A 21,542-nucleotide genomic window follows, 5' to 3' on the forward strand; every position below is an offset into this window, starting at 1 on the left:
GCAATCGCCCAAAATTGAACAGTTCACAACAAAAAATAGCCCAGATTCATTCATTCAGCTCACATTTTTATGCAAAATATATATATATATATATATATATATATATATATATATATCTGCAGGTTCAACTACACATTAAATCCCTGACTTAGATTCCAACCTGCTGGAGAAAAGGCAGGAATGATTTAGATGGACACCTGCTTTGGCAAGCACCAGATCCTGGGTGGAAGAGAGGAAAAGAAGTGATCCAGGAACCTTTATCAGGGATCAATGCTTGCAAGGAGGATCTGAGTATTGATAGTCAGGTCTGTTGATTGGATATTCTGTAATAATTCTACAGAAAATAATAAAATGTTCTCATTAAATGTTGATGTTCCCACCTGTTAAGAGTAAATTTGTTAAGTTTCAGATCTCCATAGTTTCTGCTCTCTTAAACCCCAGTGCAATGGAAGATCACCCATCAAGATAAAAGTCACACACTTAAGGAAGTTCTTTGTGTGAATGGAAGATTTAATGAGCAGCAGATCCGGCGGATGACCTTGTGTTGTCCTTTTCATTTTGAGGACGAGGAGGGGGCGTTTAACATCTGCCTTGCCATCAGCACAGGCAGCAGCCCCACCTCCTCATCCTCATTCCAGCACTTCACCCTCTCCACCTTCAGCTCAGTCACGGCTCCTCTGTCCTTGGAAAGAGGAGATGTCCCTTAAACCAGCCCCTCCTCAAGGGGAGGGACCCTCTGCCAGGGAGGTGACAGTACCAGATGACAAGCGCCACGGCAAGGAGGGAATCTGCCCTGCAAACCCTGCAGACCTTGCAAATCCTGCCAACCCTGCAGACTCTGCAAACCCTACAGACCCTGCAGACCCTGCAAATCCTGACAACCCTGCAGACCCTGCAAATCCTGCAGACCCTGCAGACCCTGCAGACCCTGCAGACCCTGCAGACCCTGCAGACCCTGCAGACCCTGCAAATCCTGACAACCCTGCAGACCCTGCAGACCCTGCAGACCCTGCAGACCCTGCAGACCCTGCAAATCCTGACAACCCTGCAGACCCTGCAGACCCTGCAGACCCTGCAGACCCTGCAGACCCTGCAGACCCTGCAAATCCTGACAACCCTGCAGACCCTGCAGACCCTGCAGACCCTGCAGACCCTGCAAATCCTGCCAACCCTGCAGACTCTGCAAACCCTACAGACCCTGCAGACCCTGCAAATCCTGACAACCCTGCAGACCCTGCAGACCCTACAGACCCTGCAGACCCTGCAAATCCTGACAACCCTGCAGACCCTGCAGACCCTGCAGACCCTGCAAATCCTGCAGACCCTGCAAATCCTGACAACCCTGCAGACCCTGCAGACCCTGCAGACCCTGCAGACCCTGCAGACCCTGCAGACTCTGCAGACCCTGCAGACCCGGCAAATCCTGCAGACCCTGCAGACCCTGCAAATCCTGACAACCCTGCAGACCCTGCAGACCCTGCAGACCCTGCAGACCCTGCAGACCCTGCAAATCCTGCAGACCCTGCAAATCCTGCAGACCCTGCAGACCCTGCAGACCCTGCAGACCCTGCAGACCCTGCAAATCCTGACAACCCTGCAGACCCTGCAGACCCTGCAGACCCTGCAAATCCTGCAGACCCTGCAGACCCTGCAGACCCTGCAGACCCTGCAAATCCTGACAACCCTGCAGACCCTGCAGACCCTGCAGATCCTGCAGACCCTGCAGACCCTGCAAATCCTGCAGACCCTGCAGACCCTGCAAATCCTGACAACCCTGCCTGTAAACCCTACACACCCTGCACACCCTGCAGACCCTGCAATCCCTGCCAACCCTGTCTGCTCCCTCCTGACCATGGAATCCCTGAGGTCACAAAAGCCCTCTGGGGTCACCGAGTCCCAGCTGTGCCCAATCCCCTCCTTGTCCCCAGCCCAGAGTTCTGAGAGCCACCACCAGCCTTTCGTGGGACACCTCCAGGGGATGCCTTGGGAAGGCTGAGCTGTAACAGAGACTGGACAGAGCTGGAGAATAAAGCAGAGATTTATTAAAAGGCCTTTAGGATCCACCCTGGGCAGGACAGGGCCTGGCCAGGGCTACACCCAAGGTGGACCCAAAATGGACCCAAAATGGACCCAAAATGGACCCAAAATGGTCACAAAATGCACAACTGATCATGAAGTCTCACACTTTTGTAAGTTTTGGTCCATTTGCATATTGGGGTTTAATTGTCCAATTCCAGCTCCAGGCTGTGAGGTCCCATCCTTCTTGTCCCTCCCTCCAGCCCACCCTTGTTTGTGCTGTTGGGCCTGAACGTTGTCCTTGGTGAGCAGCAGGAGAAGGATTTGTTTTGTGTCCCTGCTGTGTGCAGAGCTGAGTGACACCGACTGTGAGCTCAGAGCTGCACCCCTGGGCAGCACAGAACATGGAATACATGAAATTAAAACTGAAGGCATCACAGGGATGGGGACCCCACCTCCTCCCTGGCAGCCTCTTCCAATGTTTAAAAACCTTTTCCCTGAAGAAATTCCTGCTGGTGTCCACCCTGAGCCTCCCCTGGCCCAGCCTGAGGCCTTTTCCTCTCCTCCTGTCCCTGCTCCCCCCATCCCTGGATCCCCCATCTCCTGTCAGGTAGAAAGGGGCTCATTTCACACCCAGATCTGGCTCACCATTACTCAGAGTTTGTGCCATTATTGTCCTTTCAGTGGTTCTCCGCTGCCACATGAACCTTTATTAACCTTCAGCTGTAAAAACAGAGCTTGGACAAACTCGCCCTGCAAGTCGTGAGGACATCTCCGACTGAGGCAGCAGCTCCTGCTCCCACAGGGCCACTCCACCTGTGTAGGAAGCATTCCTATTCCAATTTATTTAATTATTAAGCAGAAACTTGCTGTTCAATTCCACCAACACCTCCCAGCCAGCAGCTTTCGAGTGCAGGCAGAATTTCTACCATCATTTCCAGCTCACAGAACACCTCTCTCCTTCCCTCCTTCCTCCATGCCCTTTTCCAAAGTGACCTCTTGCAGAGAAAATATCACCCCCACACCTGGATTATACCCACAAGTGCTCATGACAGAGCAATGACATTTTGCCATCAGCCAGCGTATGCATTTCGCTGCCTACTTGCAGCAGAAGAGAGGGGTGGTGATATATAAAAAATTCTAATTCTATTCATACTGACATTTACCGTGGAATTCCAGCAATAGAGAAAACTCCTCATTTTCCAGCCTTGCTCGCAGGCAAGCACCCCTGAAATTGGGATGGTTGGTTTGCAGGCCCTACAAGGGATTTGCAAAACCAGCTTCGTCCATGATGGCACTGGAATGTGTTCATTATGAAAATTAAATATTTAAGGAGCTGCACAATAATAGGGTTTAGAAGGCAGAGTGATAATTTCCTACTAAAGCTTATTGCGTAGGAATTCGGATGGGGCAGGACAGGTGTTTTTTGACTTTTTTGCTTTAACTAAAACCAAATGATTTTCTTACAGGACACCCATTCAAGGGGGAATTGAGCATTTCTATCTAAATAAGATTTTTGGGAGCTTTTTAGTGCAATTCTCCACCAGATCACGGCAGGCAGCAGCAGGATTTTGAAATGAAGATGTTGAAGTTTCTACCTGCCCCTTGGCACAGCCTTGCATGGAGATGGATTACGTGGGGGGGGTTGATATTTAATTGTTTTGTAATTCAAAATGAACTGTTGTCATGGCAATCCCGGTGTGGAAGATGTGTGATTTAGGGAAGTGTCTCCTGAAAGGAAGAGCCAACCCAGACACTCACTGGCAGCTTCAATGGGAGCCAACCTGTCCTTCCAAATGTCTGCACAGCTGGGGCATCCCAAACCCAGAGGTCTGAAAAAAGGGAGGGCAGGGGATGGACCAGAACCAGGAGCCACTTCTGGATTCTCTGTCCGCATGGACCCAATTGTGGCATCATTTCCCAGCAGGGAAGTGTTCTGCCAAAAATACCGCTTTGTTAATGGTGTTGGGTCTATTAATTTTATTAATGTTGTGGGGATTTGTTTTTTGGTTATTTAAAGTAATCACACACGCAGTTACACAAAATTCCTTATCAATTAAGGGATTTTAATCCTCAGGAGGATGAATTCCCCTCTCAGTTTATCAGCAGTAACCTGGAAGTGCCCAGTTTATTTCCTGAGTCACAGATTGCCTCCACAACCAATGTTTGAAATAAACAAAAACTAGTTTTTGTGCTTTATGGAGTCACTTCACTGGTGGCTACAATAATGTGAAGAGATTGAGTCATTTGCTTTTGACAATTAAATAAATAGGACCTAGAAATGACAAAATCCTGGATCGGTTTGGGTTGGGAGGGACCTGAAATCCCACCCAGTGCCACCCCTGCCATGGGCAGGGACACCTCCCACTGTCCCAGGCTGCTCCAGCCTGGCCTTGGGCACTTCCAGGGATCCAGGGGCAGCCACAGCTCCTCTGGGAATTCCATCCCAGTCCCTCTCCACCCTCACGGGGAGGAATTCCTTCCCAAAATCCCATCCATTCCTGCCCTCTGGCAGTTTGAATCCATTCCCTGTGCCCTGCCAGTCCATGCCCTTGTAATTACACATTCTCATGGAATTCTGTGGGATTCAGGGGCGTTCTCAACCTGGTGCTTGTCCCTCTACTGCAGCCCTGGTCCCTCGCCTGCCCCCTTGGCTGATCCCAGCACATTTCCCAGAAAATTTCCCAGAATGGAACAAAATCCCTGCCTGCAGAGCGTGGCAGCTGGAGGGAGGTATAAAAATGCTGGTGCACGTTTGCACCGAGATTTCTATGCGCAAATGCTCGTTCCAAGTTAATTAAAAATAACACAGGAAAATAGTTAAGAGACCTTACCCTGGGATGTGGGAGCCAATTAGAGCTGATAGCAGTTACTCTTCTTCCAAATGAAGTGATTGAGCAGAAAGTCTCAGCAGTTCAGCAGAGATGGTGCCACGCTCAACTTCCACTCGTTCCCCTGGATTTTGCACCGTGATTTTCATGCTAGAGGAGAAAAGGGAAATTCACAGGGAGCAATTCACCTCCAGGGCTCCAGGAGTCACACAATGCAGTTGTTTCCTCGTGCATTCTGTTGTCCAGAGTAATTAAGAAATTCAGGACAAGCCTGGAGCCCCACCACCATATTTTTACGGGGTCACAAGTGGCATTTCTGAGACTACACAGTTCCAGAGTGTGGGGGAGGGACAATGCCTTAGCAGACAAATTATTTGCAGACCTTCACAGATTTACTTAAACATTTGAAATGAATATAACATTTACCTTGATCTTAATAGATCACGGTAAGTGAGTGAACACTGTGATTTTATTACTTGAATTTTTTTCATGTCCTTTCACCTTTAAGTTCTCTTCTGCACTCCTTCTACCAGTAGTAATTTTAATAATTTTCAGTTGAAGCCCTCTAGATTTCCTCTAGAGCATTCCTGCACAGCTCCCAACTCCCATTGCACCCCATATATCAACCCACTCTTTCAACTCCTGCACTTCCAAACATTTAAAACACCTTAATGGCTTTTCTCACTGAACCATAAAAATTATTTATAAATTCATTTTAAGACATTCATACAACAGGAAACTCATAACACGTCATGAACTACAAATTATGTTTACTGGAGTATAAAAAATTCTTTGAGTCTATGTATATATAATGAAGGAAAAAGCCAACTGCTTCTCCAAGTGGACTCCTATTATAAGCAATCACCAAATGCAAGGTGAGAGGATAATGAATTATTTGCTCCAAAGTACTTTTTTAAATAAACACCTTGACAGGAAAAAGCAGTCCCTTCCAAGACCTAATTTGAATTAAGTACATTTGGTGCAGTTTCAAGGAGTAATCTCCCTATTTTTTTTTTCCCAGGATTTTTCACAACAAAGCAGCTGCAGCATCTCCTTCCCTCTAAGGTTAAAACCAAGCTCATGGGTTGATAATCTGAGTTACTTTTGCAGCTCAGCAGGGGAAAAATCACCCCAAGAGCTCAGTGACACTTCAGGGGAAATGCCACTTGTCACAATTCATACATTACTTTGGCTCCAGGAGGAGAGATTCCTCCCTAAAAAATCTGATGGAAATATGAAGAGTGTCGGTCACTCTGGAGTCTTTCAGCCCCCGGAGGAGTAGCCACACTTAGTGCATCCAACTCAAGATGTGAAACTGAAAAGTTAATTAAAAATATCTAAGAATTAAAACTAAAGACAAACTCTTTGAAACACTGCCTGCAGCTCTGACCTGAGTATCCTGTGCCACACTTGCCCAGGTAGGATAATGTGCAGATGGACGAAAAATGAAAATACAAGTCAAAGAAGGTTTTTCTTCAGTTCTCTCTGGTTCCAGCCACTCCTGAAGCCCAGGCTGCCCTTCCTCAGGAGGTTTGGGCTGTGCCTCGTCCCAGATGCTCTGACTCCCTCACAAAATTCCAGCTCTTAGCTAAAATCCCTTGGCTGTGCTTTCACACTTGGGCGCCTTCAGGGCATCACCTCAGCCCACTTTGGGTCATTTCCCACATCTTTGTGCTCCGTGTGCAGGACACAGTGCCCGGTACCACACATTTCCTTTCCTGTCAGCACACACAGAGTGAGAGCTCATCATTCTCCCCATTAAAGCAGGACTGCTCTGTCGCCCTGATTTTCAGCTTTCTGATCATTGTTTACATATTTTCCACTGGGGTTTCTCATGCATGTAGCAAAAACAAAAGTAGATTGTTTTTCATTCCTCTCTGTGATGAACTGCAGGTTTGACCACTGGGGTCAGAGGGGTGTTCCTCTCATCTCCCAATCCTTGATCAAATTCCAAATCCTATTTTAACCCCAAATCATAATAAACTTTCTCTTTCTCTGCTCACCTCTCAACCTGACGTGAGTGTCATTCTTTCGTGTCCTGATTTGCGACGCTGCTCAGAGAGAGGAACCTCTGAGCGTTGGAGGAGCATTGATGGACTGGGGTTCTCCTCTCTGTGGCAAATAGGTCGTAATGGCTCTTTCCTACTTCACATCAAAGTGTTTCAAAGCAAATCTTAGTCTGCCAGGCCCATAATGCAGATTTTTAGGAAGATCCTTTGTGTGAGGAGAAGGCCATAAAGCAGCTGCCTTGGAATTCAGATGGAAACGCTGATGATCTAAATCATCCAAGCCTGGAATATAAACGAAAGGCAACAACCGGAGTAGGGACTGATCCCAGGAGAACTGGCTGATGACTCACTGCGGAAGATGAAAAGCTGTCTATATAAACAAATTGTTTATGGTCTGTTAAACAAAAGTAAAACCAATGGAGTGCAGCAGAGGCAGTTCCTGCTGAGGATTCAAGCTTAGCACAGTGCATGTGTCTGACCCTGCAGCCCTTTTCCACAGGAAGCAGGAAAGAGAAGGGACTGCGGGATTTGCCATCTGTGCCCCATCCTGATGTGATGGAAGGAGTCAGAGGCTGCTGAAGAGCTCTGTGCTGCCATTTCAGTGGAATGCAGTGAGCACTGCAGCTCAGTGCAGCCAGAAGCCAGAGCGAGCTCTGCCACAGCAGCACTCAGCTCGATCCTCGTGATCATCCGGGCGGACCTGGAGCAGCTCTGTCCTGCTGGGCTGGGCTCAGCCCTGCCAGATGTTGGACAGCTCCGTCCTGCTGGGCTCAGCCCTGCCAGATGTTGGACAGCTCCGTCCTGCTGGGCTCAGCCCTGCCAGATGTTGGACAGCTCCGTCCTGCTGGGCTCAGCCCTGCCAGATGTTGGACAGCTCCGTCCTGCTGGGCTCAGCCCTGCCAGATGTTGGACAGCTCCCTCCTTTTGGTTTCAGACTTTGCAGACCTTGAACAGCTCCATCAGTCTGGGCGGCTGTCGGAAGGCTGAAAATTTCAGGCTGCCTGTGCTGAAGGGCACTGCCCCCTGTGGATAAGCCCCTGGGCCTGCACAGTTCTGCTCTTTTTAGCCCTGCCCAGTTTCCACCAGGCTGCCCTTTGGAGTTGATTTTCAGACATCGTTGCCTTTAATTTTAGATTTCCCTCTTAACCCGAGGAGGCGGCGCTGCCGAGCCTGGAGAGTGAAACATCTGCTCCTGGAGAGCTCATCTGGCCAGATGGGAGCCCTGGGGATTCTGATAACAACCCCTGATGTGCCTCCACGCTCACCTGGCCACTCCTGCCGGCATCTTTTACACCCCCGACCACGCCTGAACTCGGGTTTTAAAATTAATGAACCTTTGGCAGTTCTTGTTTGCGGGTTTGATGATAATGGTGATGCTGTTAGACACCAAGAAAGGATAAATCCTCTGCCTGGGACAGCTGCAGGGAAGGAATGTCTGGCTGCACAGCATAAATTCACAGGAAAAATGAGATTTTAAGTCCATTCTCCCACTCAAGGTGCAACTGAGGTCTACGATTTGTAACCACCCCACGAGTACTAATTAAACTGAGCTCTGCAGTCTTGCAACCACATGAAATATCAGCTCTCCTAAGCAGAGAGGCTTAAGGAGGAGTTTACCCCTGGAAAATATTCAAACAAAAATCCAGTCAAGTGGGAAAAAGAAGACACTGGAAACAGAAACACACAACTGATGTTAAATAGTAAATAATAAATAAAACCAGGCACTGTTTGAAGGTCTGGCCTCCCTGGTCTCTCACAGGGAGAATTTGCTTAGCTCAGTTAATTGTCTTCAGAAGAAAAATGGCAAAGATTATGAGATCTGTAGCATTTTCATACTTGTCTGGGAGTCACACACACATAAAACAGTTGTCCTAATTACTTCTGAAGGGGATAACATTTATCTCATTAATAAATTAATGCCAGCAGCAGATAGGGAAGATGCTCTGACAAGCCAGCTCTTAACAAATCTCCAATGCATCTTTAAGAGTATTGTCTGAGCATCCATATCTCCGGGAGGCAAAAGAGACCCATAATCACGGGACAAATCTAATCCTAATGAGCAGGAAACCGTGGGAGCTTCCCACTTCTGTTTTCCCCTGATTAGATTAGCAGTGGTGTCATATCCGATGTCACGCCGTTGTACACTGACCTTCAGCAATGGAGCAGAGCCGTTGTTTTTGTGTTTTTAAACACCAAGAAAAGATTTTTGAAAGCTGCCTTTCTTGCTGGAGAACGTCAGTGTGTGCATCATGTAAGGATGGATTGCTGTAGGGAGGGATGGAATCGTGTGACTGGGGATTTGGGGGACCCAGGTGCCAATAACCTTCACAGGATTCATTGCTCAGGACTCTACAGGTCACCAGAAGTTCTTGGAAATGTAATAAATATATTTCCTTTGGTGTTGGCATTTCCAGAATCCAGGTGTGTAACTGGGTTAAGGAAATAGACTACCCACTGACAGCTGACCTGGCTTATTCTGATGCCTTCAGTTTGAGCTTTCATGTGTTTCATGTTCTGTGCTGCCCAGGGGTGCAGCTCTGAGCTCACAGTCAGTGTCACTCCGCTCTGCACACAGCAGGGACACAAAACAAATCCTTCTCCTGCTGCACACCAAGGACAACGTTCAGACCCAACAGCACAAACAAGGGTGGGCTGGAGGGAGGGACAGGGATGGGACCTCACAGCCTGGATCTGGGATTGGACAATTAAACCCCAACATGCAAATGGATCAAAACTTATAAAAATGTGAGACCTCATGACCATTTTTGTGTCCATTTAGTGCCCATTTTGTGTCCATTTTGTGACCATTTTGGGTCCACCTTGGGTGTAGCCCTGGCCAGGCTCTGGTCCTGCCCAAGGTGTACCCTAAAGGCCTTTCAATAAATCTCTACTTTATTCTCCAGCTCTGTCCAGTCTCTGTTCCAGGTCAGCCTTCCCAAGGCATCAACTCTGCCAGGCAAAATCCTCTGTGCCAGGCTGATGCACTGGGATGGCAGCTGGAATCCAGGCAATAAGGATTCAAGTGGACAATATTTAATATCATTTAAGTTGCCAGACAAACTCAAGCTAAGTTGTGGAAGATGAGGAGTTTCCTCCTGGAGATCTGCAGGAGCACAGCTGGCCTTTAGTACCTCCCAAGTTCCCTTCAAGTCAGACAAGTAAATGCCAAATTTCTTGCTGCAAAATGTTTTGCTTCTTGTTGTAATCGCATTTCAGGTTTTGGCTGATTTCTCCTCCCACAGCTACTGGAGACTTAGCAAGTGTCTGGACTTTATCACTCAACACTATTTTATACTGGGAGAAAGTCAAGTCCTCAAAACTTTAATTTTAACTACTATTATTATGGGCTCATGTTTCTGTTTGTCACATCATAAAACATCATCTCCAGCAGTTTTTGAAAGCTGGGCAAATTCACTCAGGGTTTTCCCTTGCTCTGCCTTAAAAAACAGAGGCTTTGGTGGTTGGCAAGAACGTGAACAGCACCAGCATTTATTTCTCCCTCTGTTGCAAGGGTGGAGCACAGAGGCAAAGAAAGAGCAAATTTCCCCTTCTCCAAAGGAAGGATGTGTTTTTGTTTGTTTTAGAAACAGAAGTCGCCTTTCCCCTGGAAACCCAAACCATCCAGACTTCAAAACATCCCCTATTAGCAACTAAAAAGCAAACAAACCCTCTGTGAAACAAGCAAAATAAACAGCCCTGAAGTACTTCAGACGCATCAAATCAACCTGGTGTCTTCCTTGTTAATTTAGATTACAGAAGTCTCAATTACATTTTCTGGCCTTATCAAAACATCTAATTTAAACTGGCAAATCACCGCAGGGGGGTTTTCATTAGGTTTGTATTTTCCAGGGTAAAATTGCTGTCACAGGGAGTACTCAGCTACGGCCCGTTCCCATTAGCAAAAGTATATATTAATGACAAATATTCTTGAAGTGTTTACAGCCAACGAGGCTGGTGCTTGAGCAGGTCACTGCTAATGCCATCTGTAATCTCATTTTCAAGGCATCCATATTTCCCGGCTTTTCCCACTAAGGTTCACAAACAACAGATTTGTTTCGTTGCCTCCTGCAAGATGTAGTGTGCAAACATTATTTGTGGTGATACCAGCTCTCAACACATCAGAAACTTCTTAATTCCTGCGGATCTCAGATGAGATTGGAGCACATTTATCAGGGACTCTCAATTAGATAACGAAAATCCATCAGCCCCCGAAGTTCCTCAGCTCCCCAACAAGCATTTTTCAAGCCATTGGTTTTTTTTGTGTGTGTTTAATTAACCACAGAGGGAGAAAAGGAGAAAGGGGAAACAGTCCAGAATCCATCAGGAATGATTTTGCAGTTACACAACTAAATTGTTAACTTCAGGGGACCTGCTGTGAGACACAACCAGAGAAATGCCCAAGTTTTCAGACATCCTGGAAAGCAGCAGGGTCAGGGATGGCCAAATCATGACTTTGCCATTTTCAGCTGGCAGAGCAGCCCCAGAAAGGTTTGTTTGTCAACGAGGACAGCCCAGTTTAGAGGAAAAGCTCCGTGGTGACTCAAGGGATTGAAATTCACACCATTATTTAAACTGTGGGAAGCCCTGGCTGATGCTGCAGCATCTCAGCTCTCAGCTCAGCTCAGCCTGTGTGGGCCCAGGCAAATCCTTAAAAATTAAGGCACTTTGAGTAAGGCTGACTTAAAACTAAAACCTAAACTTCTGCTTCATATTTACGTGGCTTAATATGTTTTAATTTATCTAAGGGCTTTAATTCAACCCCTACACCTTTATCTCTCCCCGGAGAACCCAGGCAGGGATGCACTCCACACGCTTCCTCGTGCTGGGGAGAACCAGACTTGGATTTGTCCACAGGGAAGAGGCAAAACTCAGAGGTGCAGGCAGTGACTGCAGAGTTGGGCAGGGACACTCCTATTACAAGCTGTGAGGGGGAAAAAAGGAATTGTGTCATATAAACCCTGCTCTCACACTCTGGTTCGTTAACACACGTGAATGGGTTAGTATTGAACACTTATTTATGTCATGCAATGTTGGGCAGGGACATTGCTTTTACAAGCAAACACAGCGAGATGTGAGGGGAGGGAAAGGAATTGTGTCATTCCAACCCCGCTCTCAAACTCTGGTTTGTCCAAACAGGTGAGTGGGTTTGTATTGAACACCTATTTGTGTCATGCAATGTTGGGCAGGGACACTCCTTTTACAAGCAAACACAGCCAGCTGTGAAGCTGTGAGGGGAAGATGGAATTCTGTCATTCCAACTCTGTTCTCACACTCTGATCTGTTCATCCAGGTGAATGGGTTAGTATCAAACACCTGTTTGTGTCATGCAATGCTGGGCAGGGACACTCCTCTCACAAGCAAATACAGAAAACAGCGAGATGTGAGGGGGGAAAAGGAATTGTGTCATTCCAACCCTGCTCTGGTTTGTTCATACAGGTGAATGGGTGAGTATTAAACACCGATTTCTGCCATGGCTGGAGCTCCCAGAGGAGCTCTGGAGGCCTGATCACAGCATCAGTCCCTGCAGTGAAATAAAAACCTGCAAACGGCAAAATATTAGTTGCGATCAGACGGGAACACCGGGGCACAGATGGGCTTCTCCCCTTGGGGACCCTCCCCAGGAGCTCCCCCTGAAGCTGTGGCTCAGCCTGGAGGAATGAGGCTCTGCTCAGTGCCACCTCCCTCTCCCCAGCGTCCCGGAGCTCTGATCCGGCAGAGGTGACGCTCCTGTCCCCTGAGACTCCCACATTGCAGGGTTTAGAAGCGAAATTCATCACAACCAGCAAATTATCTTCATTCACAGGATCCTGAACCAAAGGGCAGGGGGTTGGCAGAGCAGGGGAAAGCCACTTCAGAGTCCCATTTCCAGGCAAAACTCCTTTTCCAAAAACCCCCATTTTTAATCCACCCTGGAAGAGGAGCAGGAGGAGCCCACTCCACTTGTTTTCACTGTGGCTTTTGAGCAGGAGTCTTTGACACAGTTGTAAAACTCATCAATCCTCTCTCTGTTTATCTATGCTGATGAGCATTATGTTCTGCTTCAGAAATATCTATTTCTGCACTTGGGTTATTTTATTTCCCTATTGTTAAAATGAAAGATTGGCTAAACAATTTCAGCGGTGCCTGTCAAGCACTTCCTTTCCTCTTGCAAATCCTCAAGCTCTGATCCTCATCATTAAGTCACTGACAATATAAAGACAGACTTCTTCAAATAAACCATCATCAACAAAGATAAACGCGCAGAAATGATACAGAAATTGTCCTGAAGCATCATTGCAATATAAATAGAATTTTCTGAAGAGGAAATACATCCCTACTCAACACCCAGAGCTCAACACAGACAATAATGACCCGCATTTTAAAAGCCCTCTTGTACCAAACGCTGCGGCAAGGATTGAAAAGGTTTTCAAACTTCGCAGACCACGTGGAAAAAAAAAAAAAACAAACTCTCCATTCCTTCCGTGATGGCAGATTGAGCCGTCAGCTCCAGCAGACAACAGGAACAACGCAGTTATCAAGCACTTCTCCCCATGCAAATGCAAATCCAGCTGGAGGTCACCTAACCCTGCCTATCTGGTGCTTCGTGCTCAAAGAACGGTGTGATCAAGGACAAGCGTGCAGTGATTTGTCACCAGCCTCCCAACAGCCAGAGGGCTGCGTTTTGTCAGAGCTGGAAATGGCAGGAGGAACACTGGAGTGTGTCCTCCAGGAAATCCTTAACCTTGTCTGGAATTGATCTGTGTCTTAAATTGCTGCAGCATCAACTGCAAAGGGCCCACGGTTTAATCTCTGGTTTTCTTAAACGTTATTTCCATTTTAGCTTGAAGCCCATTTGCTCTCCGATGCCTGGTGCTCCTTGTGGGGTGAAAACCAGCATCCCATGGTAATCACTCCCTTGTTGTCTTCTCCTTCTCCAACTTTATTTTATATTTTCTCCTTATCCATCTTGATTTTAATTTCTGCCATTTAATCTAAACTGAAAGCTGTGCCTCCAGTCACCCCCCCTTATCCTGCACTTGCCTTCCTGGTGCTCTGGGCTCAGGAACATCAGGCAGAGCTCCGCACAAGCGGGTGGACCACAGCTCCAGGAACCCACTTTTGCACTTCCCCAGGCACAGGACATGGAGTTCAGCATTTCTCCAAGCCACATCCTGGACTAAACCATTGGAAGTCAACTGGGAGACTGCAATTAACCAAATGTAAAAAGATTAGCAAGAGTTCATCCAGCTTTTGTACTCCTGTGGATGACTGCAGTGAATTCTCCTCAGACCTTCAGCCACACAGAGCCCAGGCCCAACAGCAGCTGAATTTCTGAATTTCTCCTGCACCTTCTCCATGCTTTCCTCCCTCTGGAGAGGAGCTTGGATGCCACAGATGCCAGGATATTATAATCAGACAAAAAAAAAAAAAAAGAAAAAAAAAAAAAAAGAAGAAGTCAGGAATAGAAGCTCAGCGTTAGGCAGATGGTTTAGGTCCTTCCTTCATTTGCTTTTCAAATTAACTAAACGTGTCCAAATGAGGCACTTGATGACTGAATATCAGCTCTCCCTCTCTCATGCAGCCCCAACACTCTGGAAGAACCTGGGATTTTTTCCTTCCCATGGATGAATGTGAGCCACAAACGCTCAGTTTATGTTTGGGAAAGGAAAAGTAAAGGATGTCTCTGAACCTGACTTTATGGGGCCACGTTTTATGGGACATCCAGGTTTTTTAAAGCATTTCCGTGCATTAAATGCCTCTCCTCTGGAATTGTGTCTGAAATCACAGCAGGCGGATGATGCCAGGGGGGTGTGTGTTCCACACCAGCAGGCAGCTCCTCAAACAGCACGGGTAGACCTCAAAAAGTGCAATTAATCACACGTGGAGAGTGGATTGAGGTATGAAAGAGACCGTTTGAGGAGCTGGGGAGCCAAGTGTGATGTGGCGGCACATCAGGGTGACATAAACAGCTGTGACAGAACTAAAAATACAACGCAGAGCCTGCGAGCGTCAGAGCTGATCTTCCCTTCACCTCCAAACAGCTCCCAAGGTAAGAAAACAACACGGCAGGGCAGCGACACGAGAGGGGAAAACCATCCTCTCTCATTTGGTGGGGTCACTCAACCTATTTGTGGCACGTCTCCTCCATCCTTTCCCTGAAATGTAGGTGCAGAACAAAACCCTTGGAGCACAGAGCGCCAGGTAAACAAACAGCACCGAGGCAGCAGTCAGGGCTGCAGACGTTTGGCACGGTGCAGGTACATCATGACAGCATGTTAAATGCATTATTCAACACGCTGCAACATGTTAAAGTGACAATTTATCCTGCATTTACCTCCCCGTCAGCAAAGGCATTAGAACGGAGCGGGGTGCGCTGGAGGAACAGGAATAAGGCACTGGAACAGAGATCCAAGCTGAAGCAGCAAAGAAAACAGTTTACCAAACTCAGACGTGTCAATCCCAAAGGGGAATTTAAAGCAGTGCTCGGAGCCGGAACATTTTAGTCAGCAAACCCTTTGTGTTCAGCATGCAGACATTGTCTCCCATGGAGGAAAAAAAAAAAATTGCAATCACATTTCTTAAATCCCCAGAGCTTCCTGTAGAAGTGGGTTCCCAATTATATCATCTACCACTTCCCTTGTATTCTTAATGATCCAAAGAACCTAAGGGGATTGTCTGCATTTGAGTCTGCTCAGACACAAATGCAGAAGATCCTGAGTTCCTTTTGCTGTGAATGCCGAGGAATAAACTGGGCACAAATAAACCTGGGATTTCTGCCCAGCTTTGCCTGTAGGCTGGCCTGGAAGAGACCCGGTCCATCTCCCCCCACATTAACCCTTCCGTTTGGGAATTGATGCTGATCACCCGCAGCAGAACTCTTGGAAACAAAATGAAACATAAATGAGGAATGGGCTGGAATTCTCAGAGGAGCTGTGACTGCCCTGATCCCTGGAAGTGCCCAAGGCCAGGCTGGAGCAGCCTGGGACAGTGGGAGGTGTCCCTGCCCATGGCAGGGGTGACACTGGGTGGGATTTAAGTTCCCTTCCAACGCAAACCATTCTGGGATGTTCTACAGAGCTGGCACCACTCCCACAGTGCTGGTTCCACAAGACCTTTTGATTTCCCCTTTGAACAGAAAAAAAAATTCTCTCAGCTACCAGCCAGGAAAATGTTACGAGAAACTTCTTTAAGCTATCCAAGTCGACAAACAAGAAATTCCGATTGCTTGGTTCGGGCACAGGAGCACCAAGGTGATGAGGATGGCTCAGGTAACCCAGCCTGTCCCAGCCCAGGAACAGGAGCCCAGGGCTCGAGTTTGGTGTCAGTCACTCACTACAGTGGAGGTTACACGGCATTAAAAGCGTGTTGGGTGCTCGGGTGCAATAAAAGAATTAATTTACCATTCACCACGCTTCTCATTTAGTGAAATCAGCTGTGTTTCAGCTCCATTATCTGTATGTTTCTAACGTATTTATTCCCCGTGTTATCAAAGCCAGCTCGAGCCGAGCTTTATTTTGTGTTATTGGCTTTATGTAATTTGTGTGTATTCCTAAGAGAAGCCCACGGTGTGACAACGACACTGCCACATTGCCATCTCCAGGTGAGACAAGGAACTGAACAAACCCCTCTGTCAGAAGTGCGTGATCATGGATGGATCTTTGTAGAATGCGAATTTAAAAACACCCGTTCTTCCGGAATACTTTCTTATTTCGGGGAATGCAGGAAAAGGAAGTTTTTACTTCTGGAATATCCCGCAGCTGCGCTGAGGGAGAGGTGGGTCCGGAGCAGCAGCTCAGTTCTGTACCCAATAAATAAATAAATAGATAAATAAATAAATAAATATTTTAAAAAATTACAATTTCCTTCTAAGGCGGATTTTAAACCCACAGGAAAACAATATTGGCTTATCTCATCCCTAAGCTGACAAACCCTGAGACATCAAGCCCACACCCTCCCCAGGAAGCTCCTTCCAGCAGCTTTGAGTGACAAGGACACGGAGCCACTCGCTTGGGATGCGCAAGCTTGGTTTGAACGTCTCCTGTCGCATCAGGGCTCGCAGCACGTTTGAAAGGAGCAGAAAACAAGCCCAGCTTTAACTCCTGGCCAGGCAGGGCCAGCCAAGGCCTCCCCGAGGCTTCCTCAGCCTCACACGGGCTCTGCCCGAGCTGTGAAGGTACCAAAGAGCTGCTCTGCCTTGTCTGCAAGACAGTTAAGCTGTTGCAATTAATTACTGTCCCCTTCAAGCACCCTGATGAGGAATGGCATGTGTAAAAAAAAAAAAAAAAAACTTGCGGGGAGTGCTGTTCGCTCAGCAACCTCCCCGCAGGAAAAGGGAAGGATCAAAACCAGCTGTCGAAGCTCTGTCGTTGAAAAACAGATTGAGGATGTATTTACAGCAGTTTGGGTTTGGGTTTGTTTCCGGGAATTATCGTGGTTTGTGATGGAATGAAGGCCGGGTTTGCAAAGGGGTGATAATAGAGCCCGGGTGAGGTGCAAAGGGAGCTGGTCTTCACTGGAAGCAATAAATATTCCCTCATTTCACCTCCAAACGTGGTTGGTAACTCAGCACTGACTCCAACTTGTAGCAGTTCTCAGGATCAGCTCCCGGAATTGAAATATGGCCTTGGGAAAAAAAAAAAATATAAAAAATACTGGCAGAGAAATGTCTTTCCCTGACAGCAACATCTCTCTGCAGGGGCCGGGGAAGAGGCACAAGCCTGCTGACTAATGATACATCCAGAAAAACAGGCAGTGGTTCTAAAAAGCAAATATCTGGTGGTTTAAAACAGAATGAAGACAAGAAGGAAAAAAAATCCTGTTCCCGGAGCAGACACAGGCACAGCAGCAGATTTAACTGCTTCAGCTCTCATCAAAAGTGAAAAAAAACCTGACAAAACCACTGGAAAAGTGGCAGTTTAGTCCAGTGGGGGAAAAGCAGAGCACCAGCCGTTTCTTTTCTTCACGCTCCTCCTGATGGAACACGCAGGTGCCATCGAAGGCTGGCAGGAGAAACCCCCCCAGTGTGTCATATTTTTGGTTCCTTTTTTGGGTTACGTGCTGTCTCTGAGGTAAAAGTTTCATCCTGATGCACATCAGACATGTGTAAAAGATGAATTTAGACCCAATACCCACAGAGCATGAAACTGGAAAGAAAATCGATTCGTTCTAGGGGAAAAAAAAAAAAAAAAAAAAAAAAAAGGTTGTATTTTAAGAAGTGAAAAGGTTCATTGCCCAAAAAGGAATTAAAAATGTGTTTTGTGACTACTCTTGGTTTCTTCTTAGGTGCTTCTGGTAGAAGGGAAATCATAGAAATAATAAAAGCCAGTATTGCAGAATTCCTGGTTATTTCACCAGATACAGCGACATGTAATCCCACTGTGCCAGCAACCCCTACAGGTGTGCCTGCAGAGAAACCCAAACCCACCCGAGGCAAAGATATCCTGGAATTTGGGGGTTTTTCCATGATAGAAAGCACCTTGCACACTTATGGCTGCCCTCAGAAGATTTTGCCACACTGCCCTGGCTCTGTGCTTGGTGTGGGATGGAAAGGAGAATTCAACACTTGAGGATTTTGTGGTGTTTTCCTCCCAAGAGTTTGGGAATAACTTCAAGCAGTTGCAGCAGAATTTTCTGCTTTTTAAAAGGCCGATTTCTGTCCCTGCCCTGTGACCCACAGCCAGACATTAATTGCAGGAGATTAATTGAGGTTATCCACAGGGTGTTAATTGTTAACCTGGGCTCCTTTAGGCAGATTTACCACTCCCCTGCTGTTGAGCTGCCAAAGGAACCGTGGAGTTACCTTGTTCTTCCCACTGGGACAAGAATTTTACTGTTAACCAAGGAGATCAGCAGGTTAAAAAGGCCAAATAAACAACAACAAACACCCAAATAAAACAAAGCAAAGGAGCCTGTGGATCTAGAGATTATTATCACACTGTGGCCACAGCCAAGGAGTTCCAACCGCTAAGAGCAATTCTGAACTCCTGGATTTACAGAAGTGAAAGGCTCCAAGTCCTTAAAACAGAAAACATTTTGTTTTTTCTTCTAAAGCAGCATTTCGAAAATTAAAACTGATCCATTGATCTTTAAGTTCCAGCTGTGATTTTAAGTGTTCCAAACAAAGCAGATCTGAATGCAGAGCACAGAGAGTCAGCAGTGCCACCGATGCCACTCTAGAGCCATCCCCTCCATCCAGAGCCTAAATTACGCAGAAATTGGAATAAATGGAGTAAAATAATTTAATTCTTGGATGCAGACCTCAGATATAACACCAGTTTTCATACCCACGTGAATACAGGACACTGAAGGCAGGCAGACAAAGCCCACATCTGGTGTTCCCCAAAGCACCGAGCGATTATTATCATTTGCAATCCAACTGGCACACATTAATTGTGAGGGGATTGCATTTGGTTAAAGCAGCTCACTCTGAACAAGGGTTCAACACTGGCTACTCAGCCTTGGATTCGATTTTCACTGTGAATTTATCCACCTTTCACTTTTCAGCCATTTAATCACGTTGAACATTTGTCTTTAAGATGAAGAGCAGAGCTCTCTCTGGGCTGACTGCTGCCACTGAACCCACAGATGTATATTGAGAGTATTTTTCTTCCCCCAAAAGAATGCAAGCTTAAATAATTCACAACAACACATTTGTCAGCAGCTAAAATACATTGGCTTGAGCAGCAGCTGAAGAAATCCCTTAGTCATGGTCTCCCAAATATGAAATCCCTTCCATGAAGGAAATTCCAGTGAGGAACAGAATTCCCGTGGAAGGAACATGGGATGGCTCTTCTGCTCCCCGCTGTGTGTTTGGATTATTGCAGAAAAGCTGTTTTCTAACACAAAATTTGGGTTCTATCCCCCCCCCCAAAAAATGAGTCTGCTTTCGGCAGAGGAGTTCAGATTTTCTGAACTGCTGAACACTTTTCGAACACAATACTGGGGTTCCGTTCCCCCCAGAAATGAGTCTGCTTTTGGCAGAGGAGTTCAGATTTTCACGGAGGGGGAATCAGCCTGAGAAGCTGCGAGAGACATGGACAAACACAGGTACAAACATCACCCCACACTCCCATCCCCTGAGGCAGGGCTAAACTAAATTGCTGAATTAAACCTCCCTCAACTCACTCTGGCAAAATACAGCAGCACCCCACCACAGCAGCCCAGCACCAAGGACAGGGGGATCTACCAGGAGTTGCAGAGCTCAGTCAGGGCAGGCAGAAAATACCTAAAAAACAGCAGAACTGCAGCCACAGGTAGGAACCAGATGACCAAGTGTCAAGTGTTTGTTTTCAGTCTGAAAAGTCCTTTTTTTTTTTTCTCTCAGTGCTGAGTCAAACTCTGCCACCAAAGCAAACAGTGGAAAATATTGTCAAACATCTCCAACCAGGGAATTCATAACCATAAAATATGAACACAAAGTTAGGACAAAGTGATGGCAAACACGGTGAAGGTCAGAAGAGCGCAGGATTTATCCATGCCAGGCTTTCATTTCCTTAATCAAATTTTGGACAGACAATGGCTCTGCAAATGACAGACTCCTGCCATTTGTGGGTTTGTCAGATCTTTTTATCACAAGCCATCAGTAAAACCCGGGTTGCAGAGAAGCCTGGAGGCTGAGGCCCCAGGCAGAGCAGAGCAGAGCAGAGCAGCAGCGTGATGTGCTCTGCTTCCCCAAGCCCATTTTCACAGGAAACCAGGCCTAGAGAATGCTGCAGATTAATTCAGGTGTTATTTTCAAGCTCGTTCCTCATCTTGTGGAAAAGTGCATGTGGCAGAGAAACAAACAGTTCGATGTTCTGGGCATATTCAATGAGGGCCTGTGACACTCGGGTGCTGCCAAGGCCACCCAGGCCCATTTATCCCGGATAATTTCCATAATCTATTGTGCCTGCATCTGCAGGCATTTGACTCCGTGGCTTTCCAGAGAGGCAGCTCAGTTTTCCAGACCTCTTATTTTCCATTCTGCTTCAATAAATGCCTTTTTTTTTCCTCTGTGGGCCTGATATTTCTGGGTCTGAGAGATTTTATCCAGCTAGCAGCTGCTAACTCTTTCCCAAGGAAAAATTTCCCAAGAAAGTTTCTTCTCAAAACAATCCTGGCAAACAACTCTCCTTTCTCCAAACAATCTTTCTGCAGGTGGTGTTTTACTGCTTGTCTGGTTTAACCAAGAAGTAAAGTAATTTAATTTTAGATTAGAGAGGTGTTTAATCCCATTTAATTAGGGATTCAAGAGGAGTCGTTCCTATTCACCAACCATGGTAAGTCTGTACGGGAACACCTGATAAAAGGCAGTGAGAATTAGACAATAAAGGCTTTTTTTCTCTGCTCTTTGCCTTCTGAAATGTTTGGAGTCTCTCATCTTTCTTTCATGTCCTACAACAACATTCCTCACCCCCGAACCGCCCCTCACCCCATTTTCACTCCCTCGATTTTTTTACAACTTCATGTGAAGAATTCCCTTTGGATCACTTGGGAAGGTATAGAACAGTCTAGAGGGAACAGTAATTTCCATGAGGATCCTTCTGGTGAAGGCAGCTGACCTACCCATAAATATTTATCTTTACAATATCTAAGGAATAAAACGAGGTAAGAAAAGTCTTCCTAAAGGATTATAAAAAGTCTGGCACTTGGCACATTCACTGGAACAACACACTTTCCATTTTTTTTCCTTTTCCAGAAGCATAAAAATGCTGTTGCTGCTGCTGCA

The 21,542-nt window shown here is 46.6% G+C and overlaps 1 protein-coding gene across 1 annotated transcript; it reads left to right on the forward strand.

The window, feature by feature from the left end:
* Positions 1–760: 760 nt before the first annotated feature.
* On the forward strand, positions 761–1,996 carry LOC136302627 (uro-adherence factor A-like). The gene has a single exon (XM_066206087.1). The coding sequence runs from the start codon at positions 761–763 to the stop codon at positions 1,994–1,996; it is 1,236 nt and encodes a 411-aa protein (XP_066062184.1).
* The last annotated feature ends 19,546 nt before the right edge of the window (positions 1,997–21,542 follow it).

Source organism: Chamaea fasciata, unplaced genomic scaffold, assembly GCF_029207755.1.
Source record: "Chamaea fasciata isolate MVZ Bird 193981 ecotype frontalis unplaced genomic scaffold, bChaFas1.0.hap1 SCAF_30, whole genome shotgun sequence".
In the NCBI taxonomy this organism is placed as follows: domain Eukaryota; kingdom Metazoa; phylum Chordata; class Aves; order Passeriformes; family Sylviidae; genus Chamaea; species Chamaea fasciata.

Excerpts from the sequence above, each read along its gene's own strand:
- LOC136302627 (XM_066206087.1), top strand. The coding sequence starts at position 761 with ATGACAAGCGCCACGGCAAGGAGGGAATCTGCCCTGCAAACCCTGCAG.